General features: G+C 36.7%; 1 protein-coding gene and 2 long non-coding RNA genes across 15 annotated transcripts; 1 reads left to right on the top strand and 2 right to left on the bottom strand.

The window, feature by feature from the left end:
* The first annotated feature begins 2,090 nt into the window (after nucleotides 1-2,090).
* Nucleotides 2,091-8,336, top strand: LOC112201086. 2 transcript variants are annotated; one of them, XR_005810487.1, is made up of 13 exons: nucleotides 2,091-2,220; nucleotides 2,636-2,777; nucleotides 3,117-3,164; nucleotides 3,286-3,355; nucleotides 4,651-4,701; nucleotides 5,477-5,629; nucleotides 6,014-6,104; nucleotides 6,219-6,267; nucleotides 6,948-7,004; nucleotides 7,162-7,232; nucleotides 7,322-7,473; nucleotides 7,904-7,988; nucleotides 8,074-8,336. It is a non-coding gene; the product is annotated as an uncharacterized LOC112201086 (long non-coding RNA). The 2 variants fall into 2 exon arrangements; XR_005810486.1 differs by having other exon boundaries at nucleotides 3,112-3,164.
* An 804-nt stretch (nucleotides 8,337-9,140) lies between these two features.
* Nucleotides 9,141-10,579, bottom strand: LOC121052590. Its single transcript, XR_005809553.1, has 3 exons — nucleotides 10,469-10,579; nucleotides 10,326-10,365; nucleotides 9,141-9,485 (listed from the first exon to the last, which is right to left on the bottom strand). It is a non-coding gene; the product is annotated as an uncharacterized LOC121052590 (long non-coding RNA).
* A 901-nt stretch (nucleotides 10,580-11,480) lies between these two features.
* Nucleotides 11,481-24,260, bottom strand: LOC112196680. 12 transcript variants are annotated; one of them, XR_002935318.2, is made up of 7 exons: nucleotides 23,732-24,260; nucleotides 14,086-14,569; nucleotides 13,811-13,990; nucleotides 13,391-13,463; nucleotides 12,915-12,993; nucleotides 12,628-12,693; nucleotides 11,481-12,293 (listed from the first exon to the last, which is right to left on the bottom strand). XR_002935318.2 is itself a non-coding variant. In XM_040517765.1 (5 exons), the coding sequence occupies exons 3-5, from the start codon at nucleotides 14,246-14,248 to the stop codon at nucleotides 11,860-11,862; spliced, it is 342 nt and encodes a 113-aa protein (XP_040373699.1). In that variant the 5' UTR covers nucleotides 14,249-14,326; nucleotides 14,428-14,569; nucleotides 15,864-16,384; the 3' UTR covers nucleotides 11,481-11,859. The 12 variants fall into 12 exon arrangements, 4 of the variants coding, with proteins under 4 accessions (XP_040373699.1, XP_024192862.1, XP_024192861.1 ...); XR_002935319.2 differs by lacking the exon at nucleotides 23,732-24,260 and adding an exon at nucleotides 15,864-16,378; XR_005809360.1 differs by lacking the exon at nucleotides 23,732-24,260 and adding an exon at nucleotides 15,864-16,378 and having other exon boundaries at nucleotides 11,481-11,972.
* Between the last annotated feature and the right edge of the window lie 2,043 nt (nucleotides 24,261-26,303).

The following is a 26,303-nucleotide window of genomic DNA, read 5'->3' as shown; positions in this document are numbered from 1 at the left end:
TAACCCGAATTTAATTAAACAAACTCACATAAGCAACTCTCGAATCACAATATATGAATCTGAAAATTCTCAATTAATCATAAAATTCCAGAAATTAATATTTGTTCAAACACATATGTCAACTAGAACAAAACCAACGAAATCAAAGCAAAGGTTACAAAGGAGAATCGAATTACACCGTGAGATGGAGATGAGATGGATGATAAACGTTGTGGGCTCTTGAATCTCGAAAGCAAGCTTCAAGGATGGATATGGATGGTGATGCTCACGGCTTCTCTTCTTCTTCCTTTGGCCTTGCTTGAACTCGTGGAGATGACTAGAGGATGGAAAGGAAAATGGAAAGGAAATGGAGAGACAAAGAAGATGGAATGGATGAAGGAATGTGTGTTATGGATTCAGGAATTGGTCTCTATTTATAGGCTTCCAAGCAACACCATTTGGCCTTTAAACAAATCATAATGGGTTAGGTTTGAGCACTTAAACACTTGGTGGATTTGTTATGTGAGAGCACTTTCTGCTCCTTTATTCCTTTAATTTTTATCTCCACTAAGAACTCAGATTTAGCCTTCGACTTCTTCATATGAAATTATCCACCATGAGTGTAGATTACTGTGGTAAAATTTCAGAACTTCAATCCATGTGGTTGGGCCAGAAATGCTGCTGGACTCTTCACAGGTCTAGTTTTCCGGTTTTGCTTCTGCAGAAAATTGGACTGATTGTTTGAAGGCCTTCCACTTCTATCTGGATCTTGAACTCTTCATATGAAATGTTCCTTTGGGTGTCTAGAATGGATCTGGAAGGTTTCAGCTCATTTGAAGTTCATTTGGTCAGGCGGCCGCTCCTTCTTCTTTGCTTGGCTTGGTTTCTCCTCGGAGTAAAATTGATCTTTTAGTACATTTCACCTTCATCTACTCCAATGTACCTTCATTTTTGCTCCCCTTGGTGTTCGCAAGCTCCTCTTTCCATTTATGAGTTCATTTCCATTTTTTAGCTCGGAGGTCCTGAAAAATAGAAACTTTCCTAAACTGAAAAATAGAAACTACCGAAAATGGAAACTTACTAAAAATGATAAATAGAAACTATAAAAATAGAAACTTTCTACAAATAGGAACTTTCCCAATCAAAGAATGAAAACTTTCCTAAACAGGGTTTTAATAAGGAAATAACGCAAGAAATGTAGGGAAAAGCAAGTAAAACGTAGCATTAAAATGCTCCTATCACGAAGATAGCTGCCTCGTAGCGGAGGACCTCCTTTTGCACAAAAACATCAGAAATTGGCAGCAAAGAAGATGGATTTGTTGTATCTTCATGGGTTTGTGGCCCACATGATGAAGAAGAGGAAGAGGGTATGGTTTGCATCCGATCCGTGATTAGAGCTAGGGGCTCACAGTTACCCATTGAACAAATAGAAGATGGAGGTATGGGATCTGTAAATTGGGGTTGAGGCACAAATGTGGGGACTGAAGGTGACCGAAAGGTTGGAATTGAAGGATTTATGGCGTACTGTGGTTGAAACGAGGGAAGCTCTGGTTCGACCATGACTTGAGAGTGTGGGTAACTGAGTTGGTTGGTGGACGTATGAGTTTGATTTGGGTAAGGGAAGTGTGGTGGAAACGTGTAGCCATTGATGATGGTTTGGGAGGTGGCGGTGGTGGTGGGTAAATTGGTTGGAATGGAAATCGAGAAGGAGGTGCTGGGTAGCTAGGGCTACCGTGGGGGTGAGAAGCATGTGTGCTGCAATAAACGCCGGAGATCCCACCGCCGTACAACACCGGACTCACCGGAAACAGGCCCAGGTGCGGGCTCTGATACCAATTGTTACGATCCCCGGGATCATAATCGTGAAGCGACATCAGTTGCAAAAGGAAGGAAAGGAAAACAAGAGAAATCAAGCAAATGTAAATTTCAATATACTTCAATGATCCTCTGTTACAAGTCCTAGTGGTTATTTAAGCAAAGAAAATATCTAGAAGTAGTGGACACTCGAAACAGAAAGCCCAAATAGGCCCATACAAGAATAATGGCCCATATAAAAGTATAGAATCATAACAAAACAAAAGAAGAGAAAAGATGGAATTGAGAGGGGAACATCTCGCCGATAACCATCGGGTTTGGAACTCAGCCACTTAGATCAAGATAAAAAAAGCAAAAGAAGAGAAAAGACGGAAAAGAAGAATAGAAAAGAGAAGAAGATCTCCCCGAGAATAGACCGGCCAGAAGGTATTTGTTTGATTTTTTTTTTTTGGTGGGTTTTTTCTTCTTTTGTTGGATTTTTTTGAGGACGGTAGTTGTTTTTGGATATTTTGAATTAAGTGGACGATGGTACGATTTGTTATTTGGTGAATTGATTTGTATGGTTTTGGCTTTAGATTAGTTGTGAATGATTTCATAGAGTTTGGTCGTTTTCATTGTTTTGATGACTATCAATTAATTCCATGGAGATTCAAGGTTGCATGATGAACTCACCACCAAATTGAAGCAGTTTTTTTTTACCCACTTCAGTACAGATGTATCAAATATGGTCAAATCGTGACTTATTAATGGAGCTGAAAACGAATAGGAGAGGTTTGGTTTTCAAAGCTTATCTGCATATAAAATTTGGGATTTTGAATTTTGTGATTTGATGTCATCGTAGGTCGCTGGGGTGGGAAAGAGAAAGAGGAGAGATCCAAGATTGTGGTGGACGGACTTCCGGGGAAAGGTTTGAGTTTGTTTCTGGAGAGGTGGATGCTAAAATTTTGATCGAGTTTGGGGGAGAGCTTTCAGCAGGAGAAGAGGTGTGTGTTTGATTTCAGTTTCTTTCAGTTGTCTAAAATTGTGGTTTAATTTGATTGAGTTTTGTGTCTCTAAATTTTGTGTATTTTGTATATTAGGATGTAAATGAAAGTAATCTTATTTCTTTGAGCAAATAAACTAAATTTCTTCTGGGTAAGCACATATATGTATGTTTGTATACAGAGTAACTGAGACGTTTAACCACACTGCTTCTTATGTTTTAGACTATTAATTACTTCTTTTTAAAATGGGTAGTTGAAGGACATAATTGACATGTATAATGTTGGGTACCTTAATTGGCATATTGAAGTCCCTTTTCTTTATGATAATTTCCAGTGTAGAGATGAAGAAGGGATATTCTTGGTATATTCAGTCAGTAGCTTTGAAAGGTGAGTTTTTTATTTTTATTTTTTATTTTTAACTCAATTCGCATATGATCATTCAAGGCTTCAAACTTCTAAATCTAATTCTCAAAGTCTTGATCTTTTGTTGCTTTTGGTTTACTTGCAGCACCTGTGTATTCAATTGGACCAATTTAGGAGTGGAGTGCCTTCTGTGTAATAAAAAGTTTCTGGTCAAGGTAAGTGTTTTGATGCCCTTGATTAGGTTTTTGTGGTTGGGAGATGGTCAATTTCCCTAAGAGTTATTTGATTTAGGTCTGAAGTTGTTATCTTCAGCATGTGTGTGTAGTTGCAGATGCCTTTGATCAGGTTTCTGGGTGGGAAATAGTAATTTTACATAAAGCTTATTGCATATGGTCTGAATTGTATTGTTCTTTGTGCATAGTATGAAGGAATTCCTGGGAATGGAGTAGCTTGAACACCGCTTATTATGGTGGAGTATCATTAAAATGAGATGTATTGTCTAGAACCCCCACTTATTGTCAAAACAAAAAGAAAGTGAAATGGTTAATTGCTTTTTTTTGGGGGGGGGGGTAACAATGAATACAGAAGTCATTGCCTACAATAGCTCTTTATGTGAGTGGACATAATGGGGAGTGCAATTTCTTTCTGCTGTTTCGGATTATATAGTGCATGTTGTTTCTGTTTCATATTTGTTAGTTGATTACATGGAATGAGAACCTGTAGGCTGTATACTGCTGGTATTAAAAGGAAAGTCTCTGATCCTATGTACTGTAAATATTGACATTTAGAAGATTAACATTTCTCTGGAATTTTTTATATGTTTTTGCTTATTTATTTGAATACGTATCAGTTTGCCACAAAGAACTATTTGGTAGGTGGGAATTTGAAACACCAGTTCATTCATATTCTGCTTAGTGCTGCTTTCCTTATTCTACACTCTACATCATTCTAGAGTTGTAAACAGAATTACAGTTGAATTAAAAATGGGTTCATAAACACACTCAGTTGAACAAGTCAAAGATAATAATCTATGGCATTCTGTACATACTAGAGCTGTCTATTTTTACTTAAATACTGAGACCAAGAGAAGGAAATACATTCATGACCCTTATATATACCATAGACTTCAATGTCATCAAAAGAAAAAAAAAACACTTCCATGTGCTAAACTAATTAATAACATCAGCTTGGATAATGAGGTTAATATAAAAGTTTCCCTTGGATTTTTAAACTATTGTTAGTCATTTCATGATATTAATTATATCTATTTTGCTTTCCGAGCTTAATAATGCTCCTGTTGTGCTGAGAGGATTTGAATTTAGCAAACTTCAGGAAAACTATCAGCAAGTTTGTTGATTGATTGAACCAAAGTATAGAAATAGGCAATTGATTAGTCCTTGAAATGAAGGTAGTGCCCTTTTTAAATGGCTTTGTTCGGTATTTTTCTCCATTTGATTTTGATTAGGTTTGTCTACCTATATATAAAGTTTTTAATTTACTGCTGTTATAGGTGTGGACTGTTGATAGAAGTTGAGTCTCACTGTTGGCATTTCTCTATCAGGTGACATTTTCTCTTTCCTCTTTTATGTTTTTGTAATGTTGTTTTTAATCTCTAGATTGTGTTTGTTACTTTTTCATTTTTTTAATCCTGTTCTGTCGTTTGTGTGAAATATATTTTGTTATTTGATGATTCAGATTTCCCCTTTTTTTTTTTTTAGGATTATGCGCTTGAGTTCATGCTATGGTATTGTCTGTCCTTTACATGGATATGGTGTTTACAAATTATAAAAGAAATCTTTTTTTTTTGGCCTACGTCATTGTTCTAAATTGCATTTTGTCGGGAGAGCCGAAATGGTTGTGAAACCGTTGAAAAAGTGTGTTTCCTTCGGTTTTGAAATATTGTTTTGATATTTATGAACATTATTATTTTTTAAGCTGAATCTAAACTTTATTTTCGTGTAAATTTGGTGTTTGTTTCGGGTTCAGTGTCTACTCACTTTAGTAACAAACTGTCAACATTCATAACAACAGCAGCAGTAAAGATTGCTATTCACTTTTTCTTGCATTAGTAAGGACTTAGAAAAAGATAATGAGGGAAAGACATGCAGCAGTGGTATAAAAATAATCAAAGATTTGTCTAAGAAATTTGAAAAGTGGTAGGCATTGACAAAAAGCCAAATATTTCTAACTGGTCTAATTTTTGAAGTCTATTTATGTGAGTTACTGTTTAATTGTGCACAATAGGCTGAAGTAGACAATGGAGCTGAGGAGTATTTTCCTATGTATTAATTTACATTTGATTTCAACTTATGTCAATCTTATGAATCATGTATCAGATGACATCTATCAATGGAAACCGGGAACTATGAGTATAACACTCGCTGTATTTTCTCAATTGCTGCAATTCTCTAAAATTCTCAACTTTCCGGTCTCAATTTATCAAACAATGAGGATCGATTTGTGCTTCAGTCTAAGGCAATGAGAATGAGGTAATTTTACTTGCTTTTGGTTGAAAAACCCGATCATATGATTGCATGCCTAATTTCAAGGGCCCAAATGGGACATAGAGAACAAATATACATTGCATGTTGATAGGATTTGGTATCATTTGGAACTATATATTCACACACTGCACAACTGGTATTAAGCATGAAAATGAACTATATATTGGGTTGGGTTCATTTGAAATTTGATTACTGAAAATGAAGTAAAGGTGGAGTCTTTTTGTTTTGTTTATTGGTTTTTATTTGTTGGTTTTTGAAGGTATCAATTGGAACTGTCGGAAATATGTAAGAAAACTTGGGAGGAGAACATAATTGTGTGTGTCTGGAAACTGAATATAGGGATATGACTAACTCAAGTTAATTTTACAGTCTCAGACTAGGTGGAAGTTTGAAGGTTCAAGACTTGAATGCCATAATACGCATCTTTGGGATGCTGAAAACATGACATGATCTTTCCCAGGTCTATGACTTGAAAAACTCTTAATGTTTACGAGTTTGAGCTGTAGCTTGCTGGTTATATATTCATGGGACTGATTTGCTTCAGTGTTCTAATTTGTTATTTTGTGTAATGCAGCAAAGGGTGACAAGTTGTTGGCGTCGCAAAATGCAGAGAGCCATCAGAGGTGTGCTATCGGCTTTTCTGTATCTTAAATTGATTGAGAATACTCATTCTGTTAAATTGTTTGTTCTCTTTAGTAAGTGCTATATGGTCCGCATATCTGTGCTTCCCATGAATTCATTTCTCTGCATCTTTTTACAATGGTCTCTTCAAAAGAAATGATATGGTTTTAGGATGAAGGCAAATTTAAAATCTGTTGAAAGGAAGGTAGAAATAACTGATAATGAGTATGCATGAATACAACTTTTTGAATGTGAAAGGTTCAACTTATTAGGAATTTCCAAATTAAATCAACCTCTTTCTCTCTCTCTCTCAACAATTCATTGTTTTTGTTTTTCTAGACTACAAATGAGAATATGGAAGTATTGGGAGAAAGAGACAAATAGTTGCATACCAGTTTAGTAATGGTAAATTGGTTCAATCTCTTCAGTTAAAAGCTAAATGCATCCATTTCTCTTCAACATCATGATTGATTTGACTATGCAAAATTGCAAATCAATTAGTTAGTCTGCAGGCTGACTTTCTTTACATATCAAGTGTTCCTACAAAGTAAGCTTCTGTGGCCTATACTTTTTTTCCTTTTTGCAATCTATAATGTCATCTCAGATATCGGTTGACAAATTTTTAGCTTTCTTAGTCCCTAGAACTTCTTGGATTATACCTTATAAAGTGGTTGCATTGCAGATTCAGAAAGGTTTAGGTATGCAAGGGATACATCATTCGAAAAGAGTCATTTGCATTGTACGTAAAGCACTACTTTGAAGTTGAGATTTATTGCATTGTTAATAGGAATTTGTACTTGCAATTGTTGGATTTTACAAAGAATTAACTCAGTAATGCATGGAGTATGTAAAAGCTATGACAACAAGGTTTAAGGGTATTCTCCTTTTCTTATCAGGTGTGCTTCTTCAGACAGTTTTTCAGGTCAGTTACTATGAGTACCTGACTCTGAGGCATGGTTTTATTTCGGTAAGTAAAACAGTTTGAAAACTCATTCTCTTACGTTTACGAGGCCTTAGGTCAGACTGAATCTCAAATTCTATGGTTTGTGATTTCAGGCACATTTAGCACCTGAGATCATTTATTCTCATGCTAATGGGTGAGAGAAGAGGATTTGGCAAAGGACTGGAAACTGCACTTGAAGCATCTTCGTTGTACTTTATGATTTTATGAGGAGGTGAAAGTGGTCACTCGAGACCATAGGAAGAAGGTCATTTTGTTGAACTTTGTTGTTTTCTTTGGTGCTTTTTTGGTTCTGATTGGTTCAAGACCTGCTATTGCTGAATATATAATTCTATTTCAATTTGTGGTGAAAACTAGAGAAATCAGGTCAGGAAAGTTTGTTTGTTTTATTTTTATTATTTTTATTTTTTTAAAATAGGTCAGGAAAGTTATTCGCAAGGAGTTGGAGAGATATTTTATTTAATATATTATTTGTGTCCTTGATAATTGATTGTGGGAAATAGTATAATCTTGAGTCACTTTGATTCTAATTTGTAGTCTTTTGGCCTGAATTTCTTTAGAGTAGCTTGAAAGTAGGTTATTAAATTTGATGTATAAAATTCCCATTTGTTTTTTTTTTTTTGGTTTCCAGGCAAATTTAAATGTTGAAGAGCCTAACGTTAAAAAATTATATGCAGGCATAGATGGACGGGGAGATATGAAGCTCATTTATGGAACAAAGGGTCTTGGAATCCAACACAAAGGAGGAAGAAGGGAAAACAGGTAAGTACTTAATTACTACACTGCTCAAAACCACTTAATTGTCAGATAAACATATCTTGAATCATCTAACACAATGTATATGCAGGGGCTTATGACGAAGAAGAATCCACAACAAAAGCATATGAGTTGGCAGCACTCAAGTAGTGGGGAACATCAACTTTTACAAATTTTCTGGTGTCGGATTATGAGAATGAAATTGATCTGTTGAACACTAACAAAAAGAAGAGTACTTGGCCTTTCTAAGAAGCTAAGAGCTTGTCCGGTAACGTTTTTAAAAATGATTTTTCAAAAACCGATTTTGAAAATAAAAACGAGAAAACAAGATTAGATTTTTGAGATCCGAAAATGTGTCCGGTAGCTTATTCCGAAAACAATTTTCAAAAACGAAGAAGATTGCGACTAGAGATGAGAGAGAGACCTGAGAAGAAGATAGCGACGTGAGAACATGGAAGAAGAGAACACATTCTTTTTTTTCTTTGTTTTGGAAAATATATCTCCATGTTTTCTAAAATATGAGAATGAAAATGTGAAAACGTCTATTTGTCGTTTTCCTGTTTTACGAGTAAAATAAAAAATTATTTTCAAAAATTATTTTCTGCATTTTTGAAAACAGACCAACGAACGCATTTTCAAGCCATTTTCATTTTATAAAATGAAAAAGATGACTTGAAAACGTTACCGAACGCCACTTAATTATTCTTCTTCAAATTAATAAGCAGTTGAGCAGCCTACCTTAACTGTTGTAAAAATTTCTAGAGATGAATTTGATCTATCTATTCACTAATTATTTAATAGCTGCCTACCTTAACTGTTGTAAAAATTTCTAGAGATAAATTTGATCTATCTATTTACTAATTATTTAATAGCTGTTTTGTTCAAACCTGTTAAATATCAAATTCATACTAAATTGCTTTCTATAAATGAGTGGATGCAAAACGACACCTTTAATTTTTCATTTGTGTTTGATTAAGTATTTACTAGCAATATATAGCTCTCCTTGTACCCTTTTAAATTTTAAGGCAGTTGCAATTTCAAAGGAATTGGAAACGAAAACCATTTTAATGTTTGAAAAAAGAAAAGGTCATCACAAGGACCCAGTAATGGAAGAAGAAGCTACATATATACAAAGGGAAAATGGTAGTGTAATGGGCATTCATTCACCCACAGCAAAGCGCGGGCTGTATGTTACTCGTGAATATAGAACGTATATAGAACTCATCACATACACTGTAAAGATGAATGACAAAAAACGCGCGACATAGCCAGATGACTGAGATGAGCTTCTCAGACCTCGTGACTTTCACTTACGTACATAAACTTCAGCATCGGCGATTGTGAGCCTGTGGTACCAAAAATGTCGACAAACTGAACAAGAGACGCATAGCTAACTTATTTACACAAGATCTAGTCAAATATGTAGTTCACTGTTATTGAAAATTAGATTAGGGCTGTAGTTCACGATTGTTTCATCTTGCTTCATGGTGGAGCTCCTTGATCCTATCACATGAAAAATAAAAAACATTACATTCTGTTGCATTTGATCGTAAACAATGGTTTGATCTTAGAAATCAGTTTTGTAATAAATAAAGATTTGGTAGAAGGAAGCAATCGATGGGCAATATATGATGAAAAGCAAATGCTTAAAAGTGACTAGCCTTCCTGCACGCGCTACGCGCATGCGAAAGGACTGCGCTCGCACGTGCGAGTTTTGTTTTTGGACAATACATTTCGCTTATGCATATTGTCATTCCTCTCTTACTATGCGTGTGTTAGATTTCCTCGGGAGTGCAATATAATTTCCGTATTGCACATTGCCTAACTCTCTCAGATGCAAACATTATACTATAGTGGTATTTGGTTTTAGCAATTCATTAGTAAAAAACGTTAAACTTTTTTTTTTAGAATGGTAAAAAACATTAAACTTCATACAAAAAATATGCACCAATATATACAAATGTTTACAATAGGAACATACTTTTTAAAAAGAAACTCCTATATACATGTTTGTTTAATAAAGTTCACATGCTCCAATCAACTCCATCTCCTATATACATATTTTTATACATGTTATTTTTTTTTTTAAGCGGATATGAAACGAACAATATTTGTGTATTGCGTAGCAAAGGAGAAAAAATCTTCTACGACCCATAAAGAGAAAAAAGAAGGAAAAAAAAGAAAGAAAGTGTGTTCCGAAGATAGTGCATTGTTACACATAAGAACAGTTAAAAAGAAAAAAAGAAAAAAACATACGGAGTTGGAGAAATCATACCTTAATGAAGAGAAAACAGTAGGAAAGCATAAATCAATTGGGAACGCAGGATCAAAGGAACCACTTACCTTACTTGAATGAAGATTCAAAGACCGTGTAGGGTATCTCCTGTGTTGCATAAACCAATTCCTCATGAATTTTGGTGTGTAGAAAAGTTTGTCAATTAGATAAATTATCAATTATTAAGAATCAAAACTGGCAAAAACTAAACCTGTAGAACCTCATTTGATCCGGCTTTAATTTTATCGATCTTCCAGTGTTGCAGTTAAGCAAGTATGCAATGGGAGAGATTAAAAAGAACAAAGGAAGAACGCGTTTTTGGAAAAAAGAAATTGGGTTTGAGTGGGAGTTACTTCTTTTCTTCTTCCTCAAAACGTGGTCGTGGCCGGGTTTGCCGCTAACTATAAGTGGGAGTCGTGCATTTCTCTTTTTAACCCTCTATGTATGAAATTTCTAACAATAAGTAGTTTAATAAACGAAGGGCAATTGCTGGGATTTTAGAAAATTTAACCTTAAGGGTTGTTTGCTTAATTTAACCCTAAAAACGTTACACTTTTTTTTTTAGAATGGTAAAAAACATTAAACTTCATACAAAAAATATGCACCAATATATACAAATGTTTACAATAGGAACATACTTTTTAAAAAGAAACTCCTATATACATGTTTGTTTAATAAAGTCCACATGCTCCAATCAACTCCATCTCCTATATACATATTTTTATACATGTTATTTTTTTTTTTTAAGCGGAAATGAAACGAACAATATTTGTGTATTGCGTGTGATAGTTCTTTTGCTTTTACACATTTACTAAAATTATTTTCACATGGTGTTAGGACAGTAATTGACAATTATTTTTTGATTAAAGCTTGTACAATTAATGCGATTAGGAAAAAAAAACAATAATTTATCAAGTTAGCTCTTTTTTTCTTTTACTGCTTTGACCCATATAATAAATTCCGTGTTGTTGAGGATGGCTACTCTCAGAGTGGAATGCTACTTGCACCCACGAAGCTACTGTCAAAGAGCTTTCTTTAGCTGAAGATGAATGGATCATAAGTCTTAAATTGAGTTTAGTACTTAACAGAATTTTAACTTGTTAGAGACAAAATCATTCCGCTTTAAATTATGTAATTGTTTTTTTGGTCTCCCTCTCCCGTATAAATTTCTTCTAAGTTGTGTCTATGATATTTATTATGCCATTTGTTCTTTTACCTGTCAGTACACCAAAATAAAAAATTACACACAATTTTGTAAACTAATACAAATTGTTTCCAGTCATGTAAGTCAATAGGTATAAAAGGAAAAATCTTTCACAAATTAGGACTACCAAAGAACATGAAAATCTTTCTCAGAAAAGCTAATTAAAAAGATTCAATTGCTCAATTGGTTCACCCAAGTAGCATCTAAATTACAAATCGCACATCGACCACATATTTCTTTGAACATTTTACGTAGTGGTAGCCCTTTGAGCAGCCAAGTCTTCTCTTGTTCCCATCTGCAATGGACAGCTCAATACCTTTTACTCGAGAAGGAAAACTCAAGCCTTTGTACTCTTACAAATGCTGAACACATTACTGAGCCATGGAAGACGCAAATAATCACAGCCCTGAATATATGCTTCTCCCTATCAATGACTTAAATACGTCCCCCTGTGTCTTGTGTCTTCCACCAGTGACCACAACCTTCCCATGATCAAACTGAAGGAATGAAACTGTTTTGAGAAAGATAATACATTCAATGAAAATTACACACCGATTTTGAGAGCCACCTAGACATGAGCAGCATCAAGGACAAAAGAACACACTAAAAAAGAAAAAAGAAGCCATACAGACTACAGTACATTGCTAGTAGCCACTACTAACTGTTCATACCCAAACCCACGCTTAATCTGGGATATGAAGATGAAAAAAGGTAAGCCAAAGAAAAGAATGAAAAAAGTAAAAAAATTAATGGAAGGGAGCAAACTCTATCACCCAAGTAGTTTATACTCCTTTTCGGTCTTCCACTCTGTTCCATCCTATTCCCTCGTAATCTGTATAGGAATAACAAAAAAACTCTAGAAGCCAAGAACCAAGAGCCAAACCCTCACTTACTAAATAAGTAAATAGTGAATAGAACTTAGAATGCTATAGATGAATTCATTTCTACACCTAGAATGATGCACATATATCTCACATGCTGCAAAAGGTTTAATGAACCTTGGATGCTTGAACTAATTAACCTCAACATCATCCCAACCTGAAGCATAATATTGTAACGATCAAACCCAGACATCTGACTATTTTTCAAAGTGAATTGTTCGAGTGTGCCCATAGTATGAAGCAGGAAAGATTTCAAACACACAACATGCAAAACGATGAACCTACCAGCTTTATACTTCTTTCTTCCCCAGTTCTCCGATTTGTTATACAGGAAATACCATAGAAAAGAAACTACAAAGAAAAAGACGAGAAAAGAATTCAATTAAAGAAAACCAACCACAGAGAAGATAGTAGGACTATTATAGATTGATTAAAGACCAAGCAGTACAAATACAATCACTGCAATCCATTTAAAATGAAATTTAACATAATACTGCATGTTCAAGATTCCCATCTACTTAGCATAGAGAAACAATATTGAACACATTTAAGACTCAAAGCAATAAACACACCTGTGTCTCTGTTTTCCTTCTTCACTGACCCGGTTCAGAGACCATCCAAATGACAGCCATCTTATATCTTTACAAAGACCTACATAAATCAAGGAGACCTCATGAAACACCCAAATCACTGGAAAACAAATCTCAAAATTACCCAATGACAATTAGGTGAATCTGTAATCAGGTTTTGTAGGAGGAAGATGAGGAGGATAGTAACTGCAATCAGTTTGGGTTTCTCCGGTGTTCAACCGAACGTGGGAGTAACTGTGTTTATCCTCTTCTTTTCCACTACATAGGTACAATTTTGCCCTTCTTTTATTTAATCCATTTACCGTAGAGTTATATATTAGGAGGGGCAATATAGGAAAACAATATCACCATTCAGAAAACATTTAATCAATATTAGAGTTGCATAAGACTGTCTTCTTATCTTCTTCTGTTAGTACAATCAATATTTACGTAGTAAAGTAAACTGATGGGAACTTCACCTGTAGGAACTGTTCCACTGGTGCACCCAGATCTATTCCTCGGGATTTGGCAAATTCATAGAAACATTTGTACCTGAAGAATGCAAACAATCAGTTTCTTATATGCAATTGAACAATAATACTTTTTAACTCATCAGCAGTAAAATCAAACAAAGTCCTTGTGGCCACAATATACAGATAACAGAGAACACGAAGAGAAGACAGTAAACAAATGTGTAGCATCCGACTGATTTCACTCGCAAATCTGGTGAACACTCGATTACTGGAGATGAATTAAAGTAATGTCACAACACTCAGAGCATAGCAAAATTCCTTCGTTTCTATTATGCAAATCACAACATAACAGAGACCAAAACAATGATCAAACTTCAAATAAACTTCTGAGCAAGAAAAAATCTAGAAAATTCACATGAATTGTACCTGGTTAGGATAAGAAGGATAAGTACACATTTCATACTTATCATTAACATTCGCAATTCTCAGAACCTTCTCCCCTTCGTTCCTCCTAATCGCCACAATAGTATATATCCTGCTATATCGCCATCGGCAACACCGAGAATCCGTCATAGTCTGTATGCTCTCCAATCAAATTCACTCTCCCTGCCACCACCGCCACCGCCGTTCGATCACAAAATCAAAACCAATTCAATCACATAGAACCAAACTACAAAGAGATAGAGAGATAGATAACAAACCTGGAGAGCGAGCGTAGACTTGAGGAAGGTGCCCGAAGACCTTGTGAAACTTGGTCTTGAGGCGGTGTAAGCGTAGCTGGGCCTCCTCGAGTTGCGAGGGATCGTCGTAGAAGAAGATACCCTTCCCCATCGGGAGTTCTTCGTGGCTCATCATTTGAGCCATCCGTAACCAACTCTCACAAATGAAAACTGCAAACAGTTTTGGTTTGTGTAATCCTCGCCGTCTGTATAATCCTCACAGCTGCATGTACCATTACTCTTTTACCCTCTTCTTTTATTTAATTGATTAGCAGTGGACTTATATAAAGAGAGGGGTATTTGCAGGGTTTTTGAAAATTTAACCTTAAGCCTTATTGGCTTAATTAATACTGATGTCTCTGGGGAAGATCTATCTCTATCCCTCTTCTGTCTCTCCTATTTTCCTACAATTTATACCATACAAGATGTCGATGACTAAAACTTTAGGCACAGATACAATCTTGGTCTGCAAACAATAGGAAGCATTCTATCATCGGTCTCACTTCATATATAATAAAAGAAGACAAATATTAATCATTCAACTAAAAACTGTAAACGATACAGAATGCAAAAGGTACAGAATGCAAGGCAAGGTTTTTAATAAAAGAAGTCAAATATTAATCATTTAAAGTGGCAGGCATTACAGAAGCAAGGCAAGGTTTTCAATATTAACGAGGTTTTAACCTAATTCCTATATGAGTCCAAAAACCCGAAAAATGCTCAAATTGATGGAAACAAAGATACAGAATGCAAAAGGTACAGAATGCAAAGCAAGGTTTTTAATAAAAGAAGTCAAATATTAACCATTTAAAGTGGTAGGCATTACAGAAGCAAGGCAAGGTTTTCAATATTAACGAGGTTTTAACCTATTTCCTATATGAGTCCAAAAACCCGAAAAATGCTCAAATTGATGGAAACAAAGATACAGAATGCAAAAGGTACAGAATGCAAACCAAGGTTTTTAATAAAAGAAGTCAAATATTAACCATTTAAAGTGGCAGGCATTACAGAAGCAAGGCAAGGTTTTCAATATTAACGAGGTTTTAACCTATTTCCTATATGAGTCCAAAAACCCGAAAAATGCTCAAATTGATGGAAACAAAGATACAGAATGCAAAAGGTACAGAATGCAAAGCAAGGTTTTTAATAAAAGAAGTCAAATATTAATCATTTAAAGTGGCAGGCATTACAGAAGCAAGGCAAGGTTTTCAATATTAACGAGGTTTTAACCTATTTCCTATATGAGTCCAAAAACCCGAAAAATGCTCAAATTGATGGAAACAAAGATACACAAAACTAGAGTCCAAAAACGTGAATTAAGAAAGTAAATCAATGAACCCCTAGTATCATCATTGCTAACCTGCACCGTCATTTACAAACAACCTAGCCAAGAACACTGCATAACAAAACAATCGACTTATCTTCTCTCAACGATATCATTCCCATCTACCTATTGCAACTAAGCCATTTGAATCAAAATCCTCTAGCTCAATTCTCCCCATTACATTCTTCCTAAGGTGCCTGTCATGTGTCCCACCTTCATTGCTCTCCTTAGAGCCTAGAACTACCTCTAAGCACACCTCTAAATCTCCTCCCCTACTACAAAACACTCTGCTTCCATGGCTTTCAATCCCTCCATTTTTCCAATAACCATTTTCCCCCTACCACCAAGACAAACCCAGTCTGAAAAGCAACAGGAATTGAATTCCGAAAAAAAGCCAAACTAAATTGAAACAAATGGCATATGGTTGAAATATTACCTACTTCCACCAGCGGTTCTTCTCCCTCTTGGCTTCTCTCTCTGAGGCCTCAGTCTCTCTCTTCGCCCTGGCAACTTCCCTGTGAGCGGCCTCCACTTCTCTCGCCTCCCTCCGGGCTTCTCTTTCTGCAGCTTCAATCTCGCGATTCTCCCTTCTGACTTCTCTCTTCGCAGCTTCCACTGCCCTCTGCTGCTTGCAGATTTCTCTTGCGGCCCTTCTTAACTTCAAATCTAGAAGCATCCGCTGGCTGGCAAGCGCAAAACCAGACGATACCACAACAAAGGTCCCCAAGAAGGTAGATACTACCACAATTGGAGGTGGTACGACTAGAACCCGCGGCTGAACAACGACCTCAACCCTAAGAAAGGGCCACACGAAAACCCTTGCCATCGGAAAGGAATGGAGATCGATAAGCGAGGGGAGCGGCGTGAGGGGAATGAGACCGAAGGCTTTTGTGAGTTTGGACCCTATAGGCCTAGGGTTTAGGTCAACCAACCCAAATTTACAGTAAAGCCCACTCACACCCCCAACAAACTTTTATTCCTACGAGGCTTTTGTGAGTTTGGACTTTAATTGAATTATTGAAATTTTTGCTTGTTCTCATGAAATTTTACATGATCATTATCGTTGTTTTTATCAAATGACCGCACTCCAGTGGGCGATGACGGGAAAAAAAAAAAAGAAAAAAAAGTGGTGGTGCAAGGGGGAAAATTCACTAGAATTAGAGTAAATGGTCAAAACCACGATTTCTTTTATTTTTTTGCCTTGTGCCATGGGCCGACTATATATGCAGCGGAATTAGCCCGTAAGGCGCTAAGGTTCCTATGAATCAAGACCAGCCTATCTTCCTTAAAGAAGAGATATCCCATTTTTCTTTTCCTCTGTGTGCTTATCTTTTCAGCCTGACCCTTTTGACATTGTCCCCTTACTTGTTGGGGTTTACCAACGAAAGCTACTCACACATGAGTCTCACATTTTGTGACTAACCGCTCGCTTCCCAATGTCATGGTTGTCTTTCAAGACACTCGCCCACCCGATAGGCTTTCATTGTCATCCCAGCTAATGTCAGTCCATCGCTAACCTGTGTGCATCCCATACATCGATAACAGGTGACATGACAGTGCACAAAGACCTAGTTGGCCTACATATTCCCTCGTTGGATCATTTTTTAGTAGCTTGCACAATTCATTCACCTCATCGGCATCACTTGCATAACCCATTCAGCTCAGGGGCAACACATCTGCATACTTAAGCCTGGTGCATCTTTTGGCTAAGCCATCTTGGCCTTGTGGTCTTCCCTACTATTGAGGCTAACATTGTCCACTTCTTGGTGTCCATCCTCTCTCTAATGTCTACTCTCACCTAGGCCAAACCTCAAGTGGGCTTGCTTTCTCGCATGTTGGCACTTCGCTCGAGTGAGTAACTCACCCTCGATCCCCCTCTCGAGTTTCCTTTAATCTAGCACAGAGTCGCCCATCCTATGCTTGCTGGCATCACTTTTCTTTAGGCAAGGTCGAATTCAAACTCCTACTCATATTGCTTGCTTCGTACCTAATGAGCACCACGGAGTTTATCTACCGTAAAGCCACATGTTTGTCTAACGACGATAGCAAAAGGACCACCCACATACGAACTTCGCTTTTGACGCTGACCCCAAATATCGGTTTTTCAACTGATATTGTTCGCATGACCTCCTGACTCGTGGAAAAATATGCCGCCTTTTTCTAACAACAAATGCCCGGCCCTTATGCCCCAACGGATACATAGAAGAAGCTCACTTGGTTGCTTATGAAGACCACCACTTGGGGTGGTGGAGAGCTAGACACCAGGTCTCCCCCTATAGAGCATATCAGACTTAAATGGCCAAGGTAAGAGGAAACATCAAAATATCCAAGGAGACTAATAATTCATAATTAATTCATACAAAATCCAAATGACATACTGTCAACTGCCCTGAACTCATCCCAACGTCCTCTTCATTCTCGTCTTTTGAGTTTTCCCAAATTCTAAGCCGAAGTACCTCAAACCCAAAGTTCCACTTTATTACCATAATGTCATTCATCCTCCATTTAGCTCCTAGCTTGCCATTGGGTCTCCAAAGCTCGCCCCTCTTGGACATCTCCTTCATAAAGTGTCACACTAACACTACTCTTAAGTGCGGCTCATGACACATTACTTGAGAATAGCCTAGGTGTAGAGCACTTCCTGCCTTGCATATGAAGTAAGAAAGGGGGATATGTTGTGTTCAAGAGTGCCAAGCCAACCTGAGCATCTTGATCCGAGTTAATTGGATTAGAGCAGGACAAAGTGTGTTGTGTGTGATTGTTGGGGGTGGAGGCATCTCCCTAGGTCCTAACAAGTTTCATCATCTTGATATCAACCATTCTAAAATTTGTTTTCGATCAGCTTTCTTTACTGACTGTCCTTTTTCTTTATTCATTCTATTCCCATATCAAATGTCATCCAAACTTCGCCAAATGTGTGCTGGATTGCCTCTATGTCTAGTACATCTTTGTAAATTTTCATGTTTTTCTGAGTTATTTTGGTTAGGTTTTTATTTTATTTATCCACTGCTATCAACAGGACCAGCGGTCACTCTTGTGATCTTTTGTGGAGCTTTTAGTTTAGATTAATCCACTGTGGAAGACCCTTACCTTATTTCCGTCCGCTATAATCGACATTCTTGTAGGAATTAATGACCATACACTAACTATCTAATTTTCAATCTAATATTTTAGTAGACACAATAAAAACTATCCAAACTATCTTCCGATCTTCTACACTCGCTATATAATTTTTCAATATAATATTTTAAGGGAAAATTTTACACACACATATCCATTCACTTAATACACACCCCTGTTTTTCGCAAAAAAAAAAAAAAAACAAAAAAATTAATACTTTTTTACCCTTTCAACAGTATGAACTATTGAACTCTTGAAGAAGAAGAAGAAACAAAGATGAGCCCCCAAAAAAAAAAAAGGAAAAAAAAAAACAAAATACTGTTTACTCCCTATAGTTATAGGGAGTTGACGTTTCAGTCCCTAATATTTTAATTTCACCTAAAAACTCTCTAAAGTCTTCAATTTCATGTAATTGGTCCTTGCCGTTAATTTTCCATCAAAAGCTCCGTTATTTTGCTGATGTTGGCATTCTGTACAAGACCAAAATGTCTATTTTAGCCTCACACTTTCTTTTTGTTTTTCCTCTCCCTTTTTTTTTGTCCTTCCTTCTCTTTTTGCCTCTTCTTCTTCCAGCTCTCTCTCCTCCTCTTTTTTTTTTTTTTTTTTTTTTAAATCTTGTAGGGAGCTTTAACTTTTCCCATTCTTCATCATCCAACTTAGAAAAGTACTGCTCAACCATATGATCATTGGGTTCCTATCCTTGTCCGACAATATAGCTCTACAGCCCTCTCTCTGAAATCCTTGTTGACTTCTCCCAAAAATAGCAAATCGTGCAACATCACCACCAGCACAAAATGCTCTTCCTTTTCCCTTAAGAATCACCAACTTGACATTAGCATCCTCTTCATATGTAAGGAAATGTTCCAACAATCGAGAAATCATTTCAAAGTTAAAGGCATTCAGTTGTCGAGGCCTGTTCAATGTCAATTACCATTTCAATAATCTCATCCTTAAACTAACATCTAAAAAGCTTGCAAAAACGGGAAAACACTCAACAACCAATTATCCAACTTGTCAACAGCTCAATCATACAATTTGATCAAGGCAGCAACTGAAATTCGTACATTCATTATTCGAACCAACAGCAAGGCAACAACTTATTTACCAAGCTTGAAGATTTCTGAATCGAACCAAGAGCAAGACAAGTTGACCACGAGCTTCAGACTTCAACTGAAAACCCAACAATTCATGACAAAATGAGAGACAGATTGATTTTGGCGTCAACTGAAAACCTAGATCACGAGCTCGCCGTGCCACAACATGGCACCATACCACGGGTCGGGTTACTAGCCAAAACCAAAACAAACACCTTCTTCACCAAACCCCACATTCTCTATAACCTATCTCTGTCCGAAATTCAAACCCTACAATGAGTAAAGGAGTTGAGAGAAAGGCCTGACCGGTGGCAAAGGAGGAAGCCGCCACTAAACCCAAAGCCGCCGCCACACGAGCTAAGCGTGTCAAGGCCTCACAGCCGCAACCGGCACCAGAATACGTAGGAGAGCAGCGCAACCTTCAAAATCTATGGAGGCAGCGTTTCCAATAGGCACCAAGTGGGATCGGTTGGAGTCAATTTACTAATATGACTGGGATTTCTCGAATCTCAATAAGGAATTTGGAAAAGGAGGAGGGAGGTTTCATGGAATCGGGAACAACAAAGTCTACCTCTTGCGCCAGACAGAGACGTCTTTGCCGTCGCAGCCGGTGCTGATCCAGACATTCTTGGAGATCGTGGCGCCGCGGCCGCCATCGATGGAGATAGGGATTCGGTTCGTGCAGAGAGAGGATAAGGAGATAGTGCAAGTCTGGGGGGGAGAGAGAGAGAGAGAGAGAGAGAGAGAGAGAGAGAGAGAGAGAGAGAGAGAGAGAGAGAGAGAGAGAGAGAGAGAGAGAGAGAGAGAGAGAGAGAGAGAGAGAGAGAGAGAGAGAGCACGAAGACATAAAAAGAAAAAGAGAAAAAGAGGGAAAAAAATTGATGATGGTAAAATAGATATTTTGGTTGTGTATAGAATGCCACGTTAGCAAGGTAACAGGGCTTTTGACGGAAAATTAACTGCAAGGACCAAGAGAGAGAGAGAGAGAATGAAGACGTAAAAAGAAAGAGAGAAAAAGTGGGGGGAAAAATCGATGAAGGTAAAATAGGCATTTTGGTCGTGTACGGAATACCACGTTAGCAAGATAACAGGGCTTTTGACGGAAAATTAACGGCAATGACTAATTTGGTGAAATTAGAGAGGTTAGGGAGTTTTTAGGTGAAGTTGAAATGTCAGGGATTGAAACGTCGACTCCCTATAAGTATAGGGAGTACACAGTATTTTATCCAAAAAAAAAAAAACTAAAACAAAAGAAAGAAATTCAAATCTCAACCTCTATGGATAATATATACGAGAATACAAATTAATACGATATAAAACTTAACCTCTCCTTCCATGGATGTTGTAATTTCCTCACTCTCTAGTCTGTACTATTATTAAGAGAACCCACTTTGTCAACCAAAATGGGTGTGAAATAACAAAATTATCCTTAGATCATAGATTAATTTAAAATAGTTTTTTGGGATCTTGACCCAAAGCCCCAAAATAAGTAAAAATTATCCCACCTACCCCAGCAACATATTTTTATTTCCACATACACAATTTGACACCAAATGACCATTTCACCCTAAACCCAATTAAAGAATCACAATCACTGCCTCTCAACATCAATCTCTCTCACATCCCGATCTTTCTCTCCTCTGTGTGCCGTCTCTCTCTCCTTTCTCTCACCTCCGGTGCCCTCTCTCTCTCTCTCTCTCTCTCTCTCTCTCTCTCTCTCTCTCTCTCTCTCTCTCCTCTACAGAAAATCCTCCACTCGATCGAGTGCGAGCTGTGCTGCAGATCCCAATTCTGCGGTTCGAATCTCATCTCTAGGAGTATAGAAGATGGGATCAAGTGGCAGTAAAGCCACGTCGTCGTCGTTGCTCGACGATAGTGGTTGGAGGCGACGATCCAAATCCATCACCGATAGAGTGTTCCACTCGTCTTGTCTTGGAATCAAATTTTGATCTAGCCACAGAGTCGATGACAAACAGGTCCCTCTTTCTCCCTTCAATTCCCGATCATGGATGTGACGAAATGCCATGAATTTGTGTTAGATCTTGAAGCAGGAATGCAAATTGTTTGGAATGGCCTTTTTTTTTTTTTTTTTTTTCCGTCTGAGATCGAACGTCTCAAGCCGAAGGAATAAAGTAAAGTCAGTCGGTTTGAGACTTTGAGGGATAAGGCGGGGGCCAGGCACTTCACGGCGGTTGTTCAAAGGTTGACTGCACTACTGTCATCCATTCTTACCCAGGGGCCACTACACCAATCTTGAGCACAAATTATTTATTTATTTATTTTCCTTTTCCTTCCTCTGAGATCGAAAACACGTCTCACAAGCACTCTTTTTTTTTTTTAATGGGGGCAGAATGCCCAGAAAGGAAGAAAAAAGGGAAGAAAAAAAAGTTACTATTAATGAGCAATAGACATCTATTGCCCCCCAATAGACGTCTATTGGAACTTTGATTAAAGAAAAAACTAAGAGATTACCGTCAATTTAAAATGTCTATTGCCCCCCAATAGACGTCTATTAGGGGGCAATAGACGTCTATTGGGGGGCAATAGACATTTTAAATTGACGGTAATCTCTTAGTTTTTTCTTTAATCAAAGTTTATTTAAGGAGATTATTCTCATTTTGGTAATCCAAACGTCTATTGAGAGATAATAGATGTATATTTGGGGGCAGTAGACGTCTATTGGGGGGCAATAGATGTCTACTGCCCCTCAATTGGGGGCAATTGAGGTTTTTTGAAAAATCCGATAGGCGGCGGCTGGATTCAGGCAACCGGTTACCGGATTCCGGTGAAAGTTGGTCGGAATCTGATGATCGGAATCCGGCGAAAGTTGGCCGGAATCCGGTGACCAGCGACCAGCTCTGGCAAAGTCTCCTATAGTCTCTCTCTCTCTCTCTCTCTCTCTCTCTCTAAATAACAAAGGATGAGGGTAAAATAGTTTTTTTTAAAAAAAAAAAAAAAAAAAAAACTTAATAGGGTATTAGGGAATACCTCCTCAGAGTATTTTGGATAAGAAGGAATTAAAAAAACTTAATGGGGTAAAGTAGGAAAAAAAAATTCCCTAAAAAATGGAGTAAATGGACAAAATCCCTAGTTTTTAATATATGAAGGACATTGCGGTAAATAGAAAACTAATAAATAAATAAATAAAAGAAAGAAAACTGCTAACAACTTCTCATCCCACATTTCGCAGACATTACTACCCACGACTCATCCCACATCATGCAGATAACTTCACACATCTTGGAATAACTACCCACATCTTACAGATATTTCTTATCAGTTTCATTTTCTCCAAAAATAAAAATATCAATAAAACTGTTGCACACATGCATCGGTAAAGACTAGTCTATACTAATCAAAACTTGGTTCCTCTGGGAAACTAACATGTTAGCAAAGTAACATGCATGGCATTATAATCTTTTGGAGCAACTAACATGTCGAGAATTATAACAATCTCAATGCATTTGTCAAGCCAAACTTCAAAACGAAGAGATTTCTGTGAGCCATAGATCAATTGGAAGTTTCTGTAATCAAAAGCTTGGAAATAAACATATCATAACAATTTCTTCTTCCGCTTTTATATTATTACAGTATACTTGTATAATTGTTAGTTTGTAAATACGGCAATATCTAGGCTGCAGGGTTGAGGTGAACAGGGCGACTTGGTGTGGGACTGTGGGTAATAAAGTAGAGGGCCATAGCAGGAACTTTGAGGGAAAAGTTGGAACAAAAATAATCCCGGAGTGTCTATAAAGTAGATAGGTATGTATAAATAAAAGTTCTCTATTTTAAGTACTAATTCCGCTTATAGATTATTACTAATTTGGTTGCCCAATAATCAACCAAATTGAAAGTTCACTTTAAATTGCAAATTCCTTAAATGGTTTGTCAACCTTTTACTTTTGTAAATCAATACCACTAAATCAAATGATATTAGGCTAATGATGCATTCATTTTCTGATAGATTAAATTTGATTCATTATGAGTTGCATATTTTGAATTTAATACGTCTACCAAAAACTTTTAAACGACACCTATTATGAAATAGCTGTGCGAAAATGTAGAATGGAAGGTCTGAATGAGAGCTTACAGGAGTAAAAGCCATCCGGCGGGCTTGCCTTTCTTTTGACGAATGTGAGAACAACTGCGTGTGAACCACCGTTGATATACCGGCCCATATTCCTGCAACAGAGTGCACATATCTCACATATATGGATCATATATATAAAGATAAATAAAAAATTTAACAATGACAATTGTAATAAAAGTTCCTTTAAAATGATGAGCGCCCTCATCAACTCTACTTGAGTGGAATCTGATCGAGGAAAATGATTTTCTTTCGGGAAAATGTGCAAAGTGCTAGTCATTGTGAAAGGATATGTTTGTATTTTAATTTTAATTTTGTTTTTCTCATGATAACAAAAACTGGATAACCAATATAAAAAGTTAAGAACCAATTCAAATACACTGATAATATGATCCCTCCATACGGAACGAATCCTACCACTAAAATATGTGTGCATGTATAATAATGAAATGACACGCCTGCTTTACTTTAGTTTACTCATGTTAAAAAGCATTTGCATTTTACTTGCTACTAATGTACTGAAAGCCTTACTTACTAATTTTAGAACCGTATGTGGAAACCTTGGAACAATGGTCCTAACTTCTAATCAAATTGTCTATTGTAAAGAGTAAATGGAGATACATGACAATATGTGTACCAGTACGTATGACGAAATCATTTAACCTTAACATATGAAATCAGCAAATATTCGATAGCAACATCTCTTAATCCACTTGAGCTAAGGCTCACATAAGTCTAGATTCAAGGTTCGAATTTATATTTCGTCCTTATCAGTCTGTGAAGTGTAAAAGACCACGCTTGCAAAAACAACATAATTTCAAGAAATCAACACAAATTAGGTGCTTATTATGCTGCTTACTCATGAACACATGCAGCTTATAAACAACAGCTTCTCTTGATTTATAAACTCCAAATTATTTAAACGAAAATTTATTATAAAATCAAGTAAAAAGAGAAAGGAAGCCTTTTTATCACCATTCTTCTAAGCCCTTCTAATTTCTTTGGGTCTTCCTTTCTTCCTTCCTTCATCCCCTGCAATCTACATAGGTTCAAGGAAAACTTTGGTTGTCAAAACAAAGAACCAATCAACCAAAAAGCCAAATAATCTATGAAAGACTTATTAATATATCAATACCAAATAACTTTTATGAACGGGCTTTTTAAATTGCTTAAGCAGAAGAACTGCAACATTACCATGCCACCTGTGATTCCATGCTAGTGCAACTTCAAAGCAGAGGGAATTCCAAAAAAAAAAAAATGAAATTGTACGTTGCCATGCGTTTGTTTTGTTTTTTCTCTGGCTAATATTATTCTTTTTGGGCTTTGTAACAATCCCAACTGACATGTTCACCAAACTGTAAAGGTCTGCATACCATGTATGAATGTATGATATACCTTCGCCTACTTAGCTTTGCTTCTCCATTGCACCGGATTACGAACAATCTTCTTCTTGAAACACCCAAAATCGTTCAAAAAGAAATTCTACGAAAATAAATTACTAAATTGAGCAATTCTAAGGCTCTTCATTGATTTCTCTTTCCCCTTCCGTTGTTCTTCTTTGATCTAACACCTGAGATTGAGCCAGAAAAGGAGAGATTGAAAACCAATGTTAAAAGAAATATAACTATAGGGAATACCTTGTATATTCTTCACTGCAACCACGATACCCTTATTGTAGTTGATTTTCTGTTGGGAGATTATGAGATTATTGGGAGAACGTTATGAGATTATCGGGAGAACGTCTTCGACTTACAATAAGCAGGCGTTGTAGGATAAAGATGAGGCGGTAGGATAATAACTGCAATCAGTTTGGGTTTCTTTGCTATTCAACTGAACGTGGGAGTAACTGTTTATCCTCTTCTTTTCCACCACATGGATACAATTTTGCCCTTCTTTTATTTAATCCATTTACCGTAGGGTTATATATTAGGAGGGGCAATTTCAGGGTTTTAAAAAATTTAACCTTAAGCACTGTTTGCTTAATTAATAAAGATATCTTGCAAAAATGACTCTTTATTAACAAAATTTTCATATTGTGTAACCTGTATGTAACGTTTGTTTACGAGTACACCAAACCTGAAATCTGATTGATGTACGTCAGTTTACCAACCAAGGTTCATATACTAGCGGTATACAGAGTGATAGGAAACTATATGATTATAGTTTATCCACTTATTCTATAGATTAATCTTCTATAGTTCATCAACTTATTTTTATTTTCAGAGGCGTTACAATATGAAAGAAGAATACTTATATGAAGATACAGTTACATGCTGCGAGGGGAGGGAGAAAAAGAAAAAAAAAAAAAAATCTGCCTCTTTTTTTGGGGTTACGTGTGTTTCTGCACTGTTTGATTTTAAGAAGGGTGGACAATCCGCTGCCACCTTAATTTCTAAACCATCATCTAAGCTCTTCGGCTGAAAATGAGAGATTGAGAGCATATAGAATATCATCAACAAACATTTATCTTTTTAAAGTTTAGTTATTGCCTAAACCAGCAAACTCGTAGACAAGATAATGTATGTAAACAAAACCATAAGCTTTATTTTTATGTCCATTTGGGTGAACTTGGGAC

Source organism: Rosa chinensis, chromosome 4, assembly GCF_002994745.2.
Source record: "Rosa chinensis cultivar Old Blush chromosome 4, RchiOBHm-V2, whole genome shotgun sequence".
Classification (NCBI taxonomy): domain Eukaryota; kingdom Viridiplantae; phylum Streptophyta; class Magnoliopsida; order Rosales; family Rosaceae; genus Rosa; species Rosa chinensis.
The sequence above is the reverse complement of the archived record's forward strand: the minus strand, read 5'-3'. Positions and strand labels throughout refer to the sequence as shown.

Coding starts and splice junctions, on each gene's coding strand:
- LOC112196680 (XM_024337094.2), bottom strand. CDS start 14,248: ATGGCTCAAATGATGAGCCACGAAGAACTCCCGATGGGGAAGGGTATC. Junction 12,694..14,085: donor AGTCTACGCTCGCTCTCCAG/GTTTGTTATCTA, acceptor TTTTCTTTGTAG/TTTCTTTTCTATGGTATTTC. Junction 11,973..12,627: donor AAGAAAGAAGTATAAAGCTG/GTAGGTTCATCG, acceptor TTCTCAAAACAG/TTTCATTCCTTCAGTTTGAT.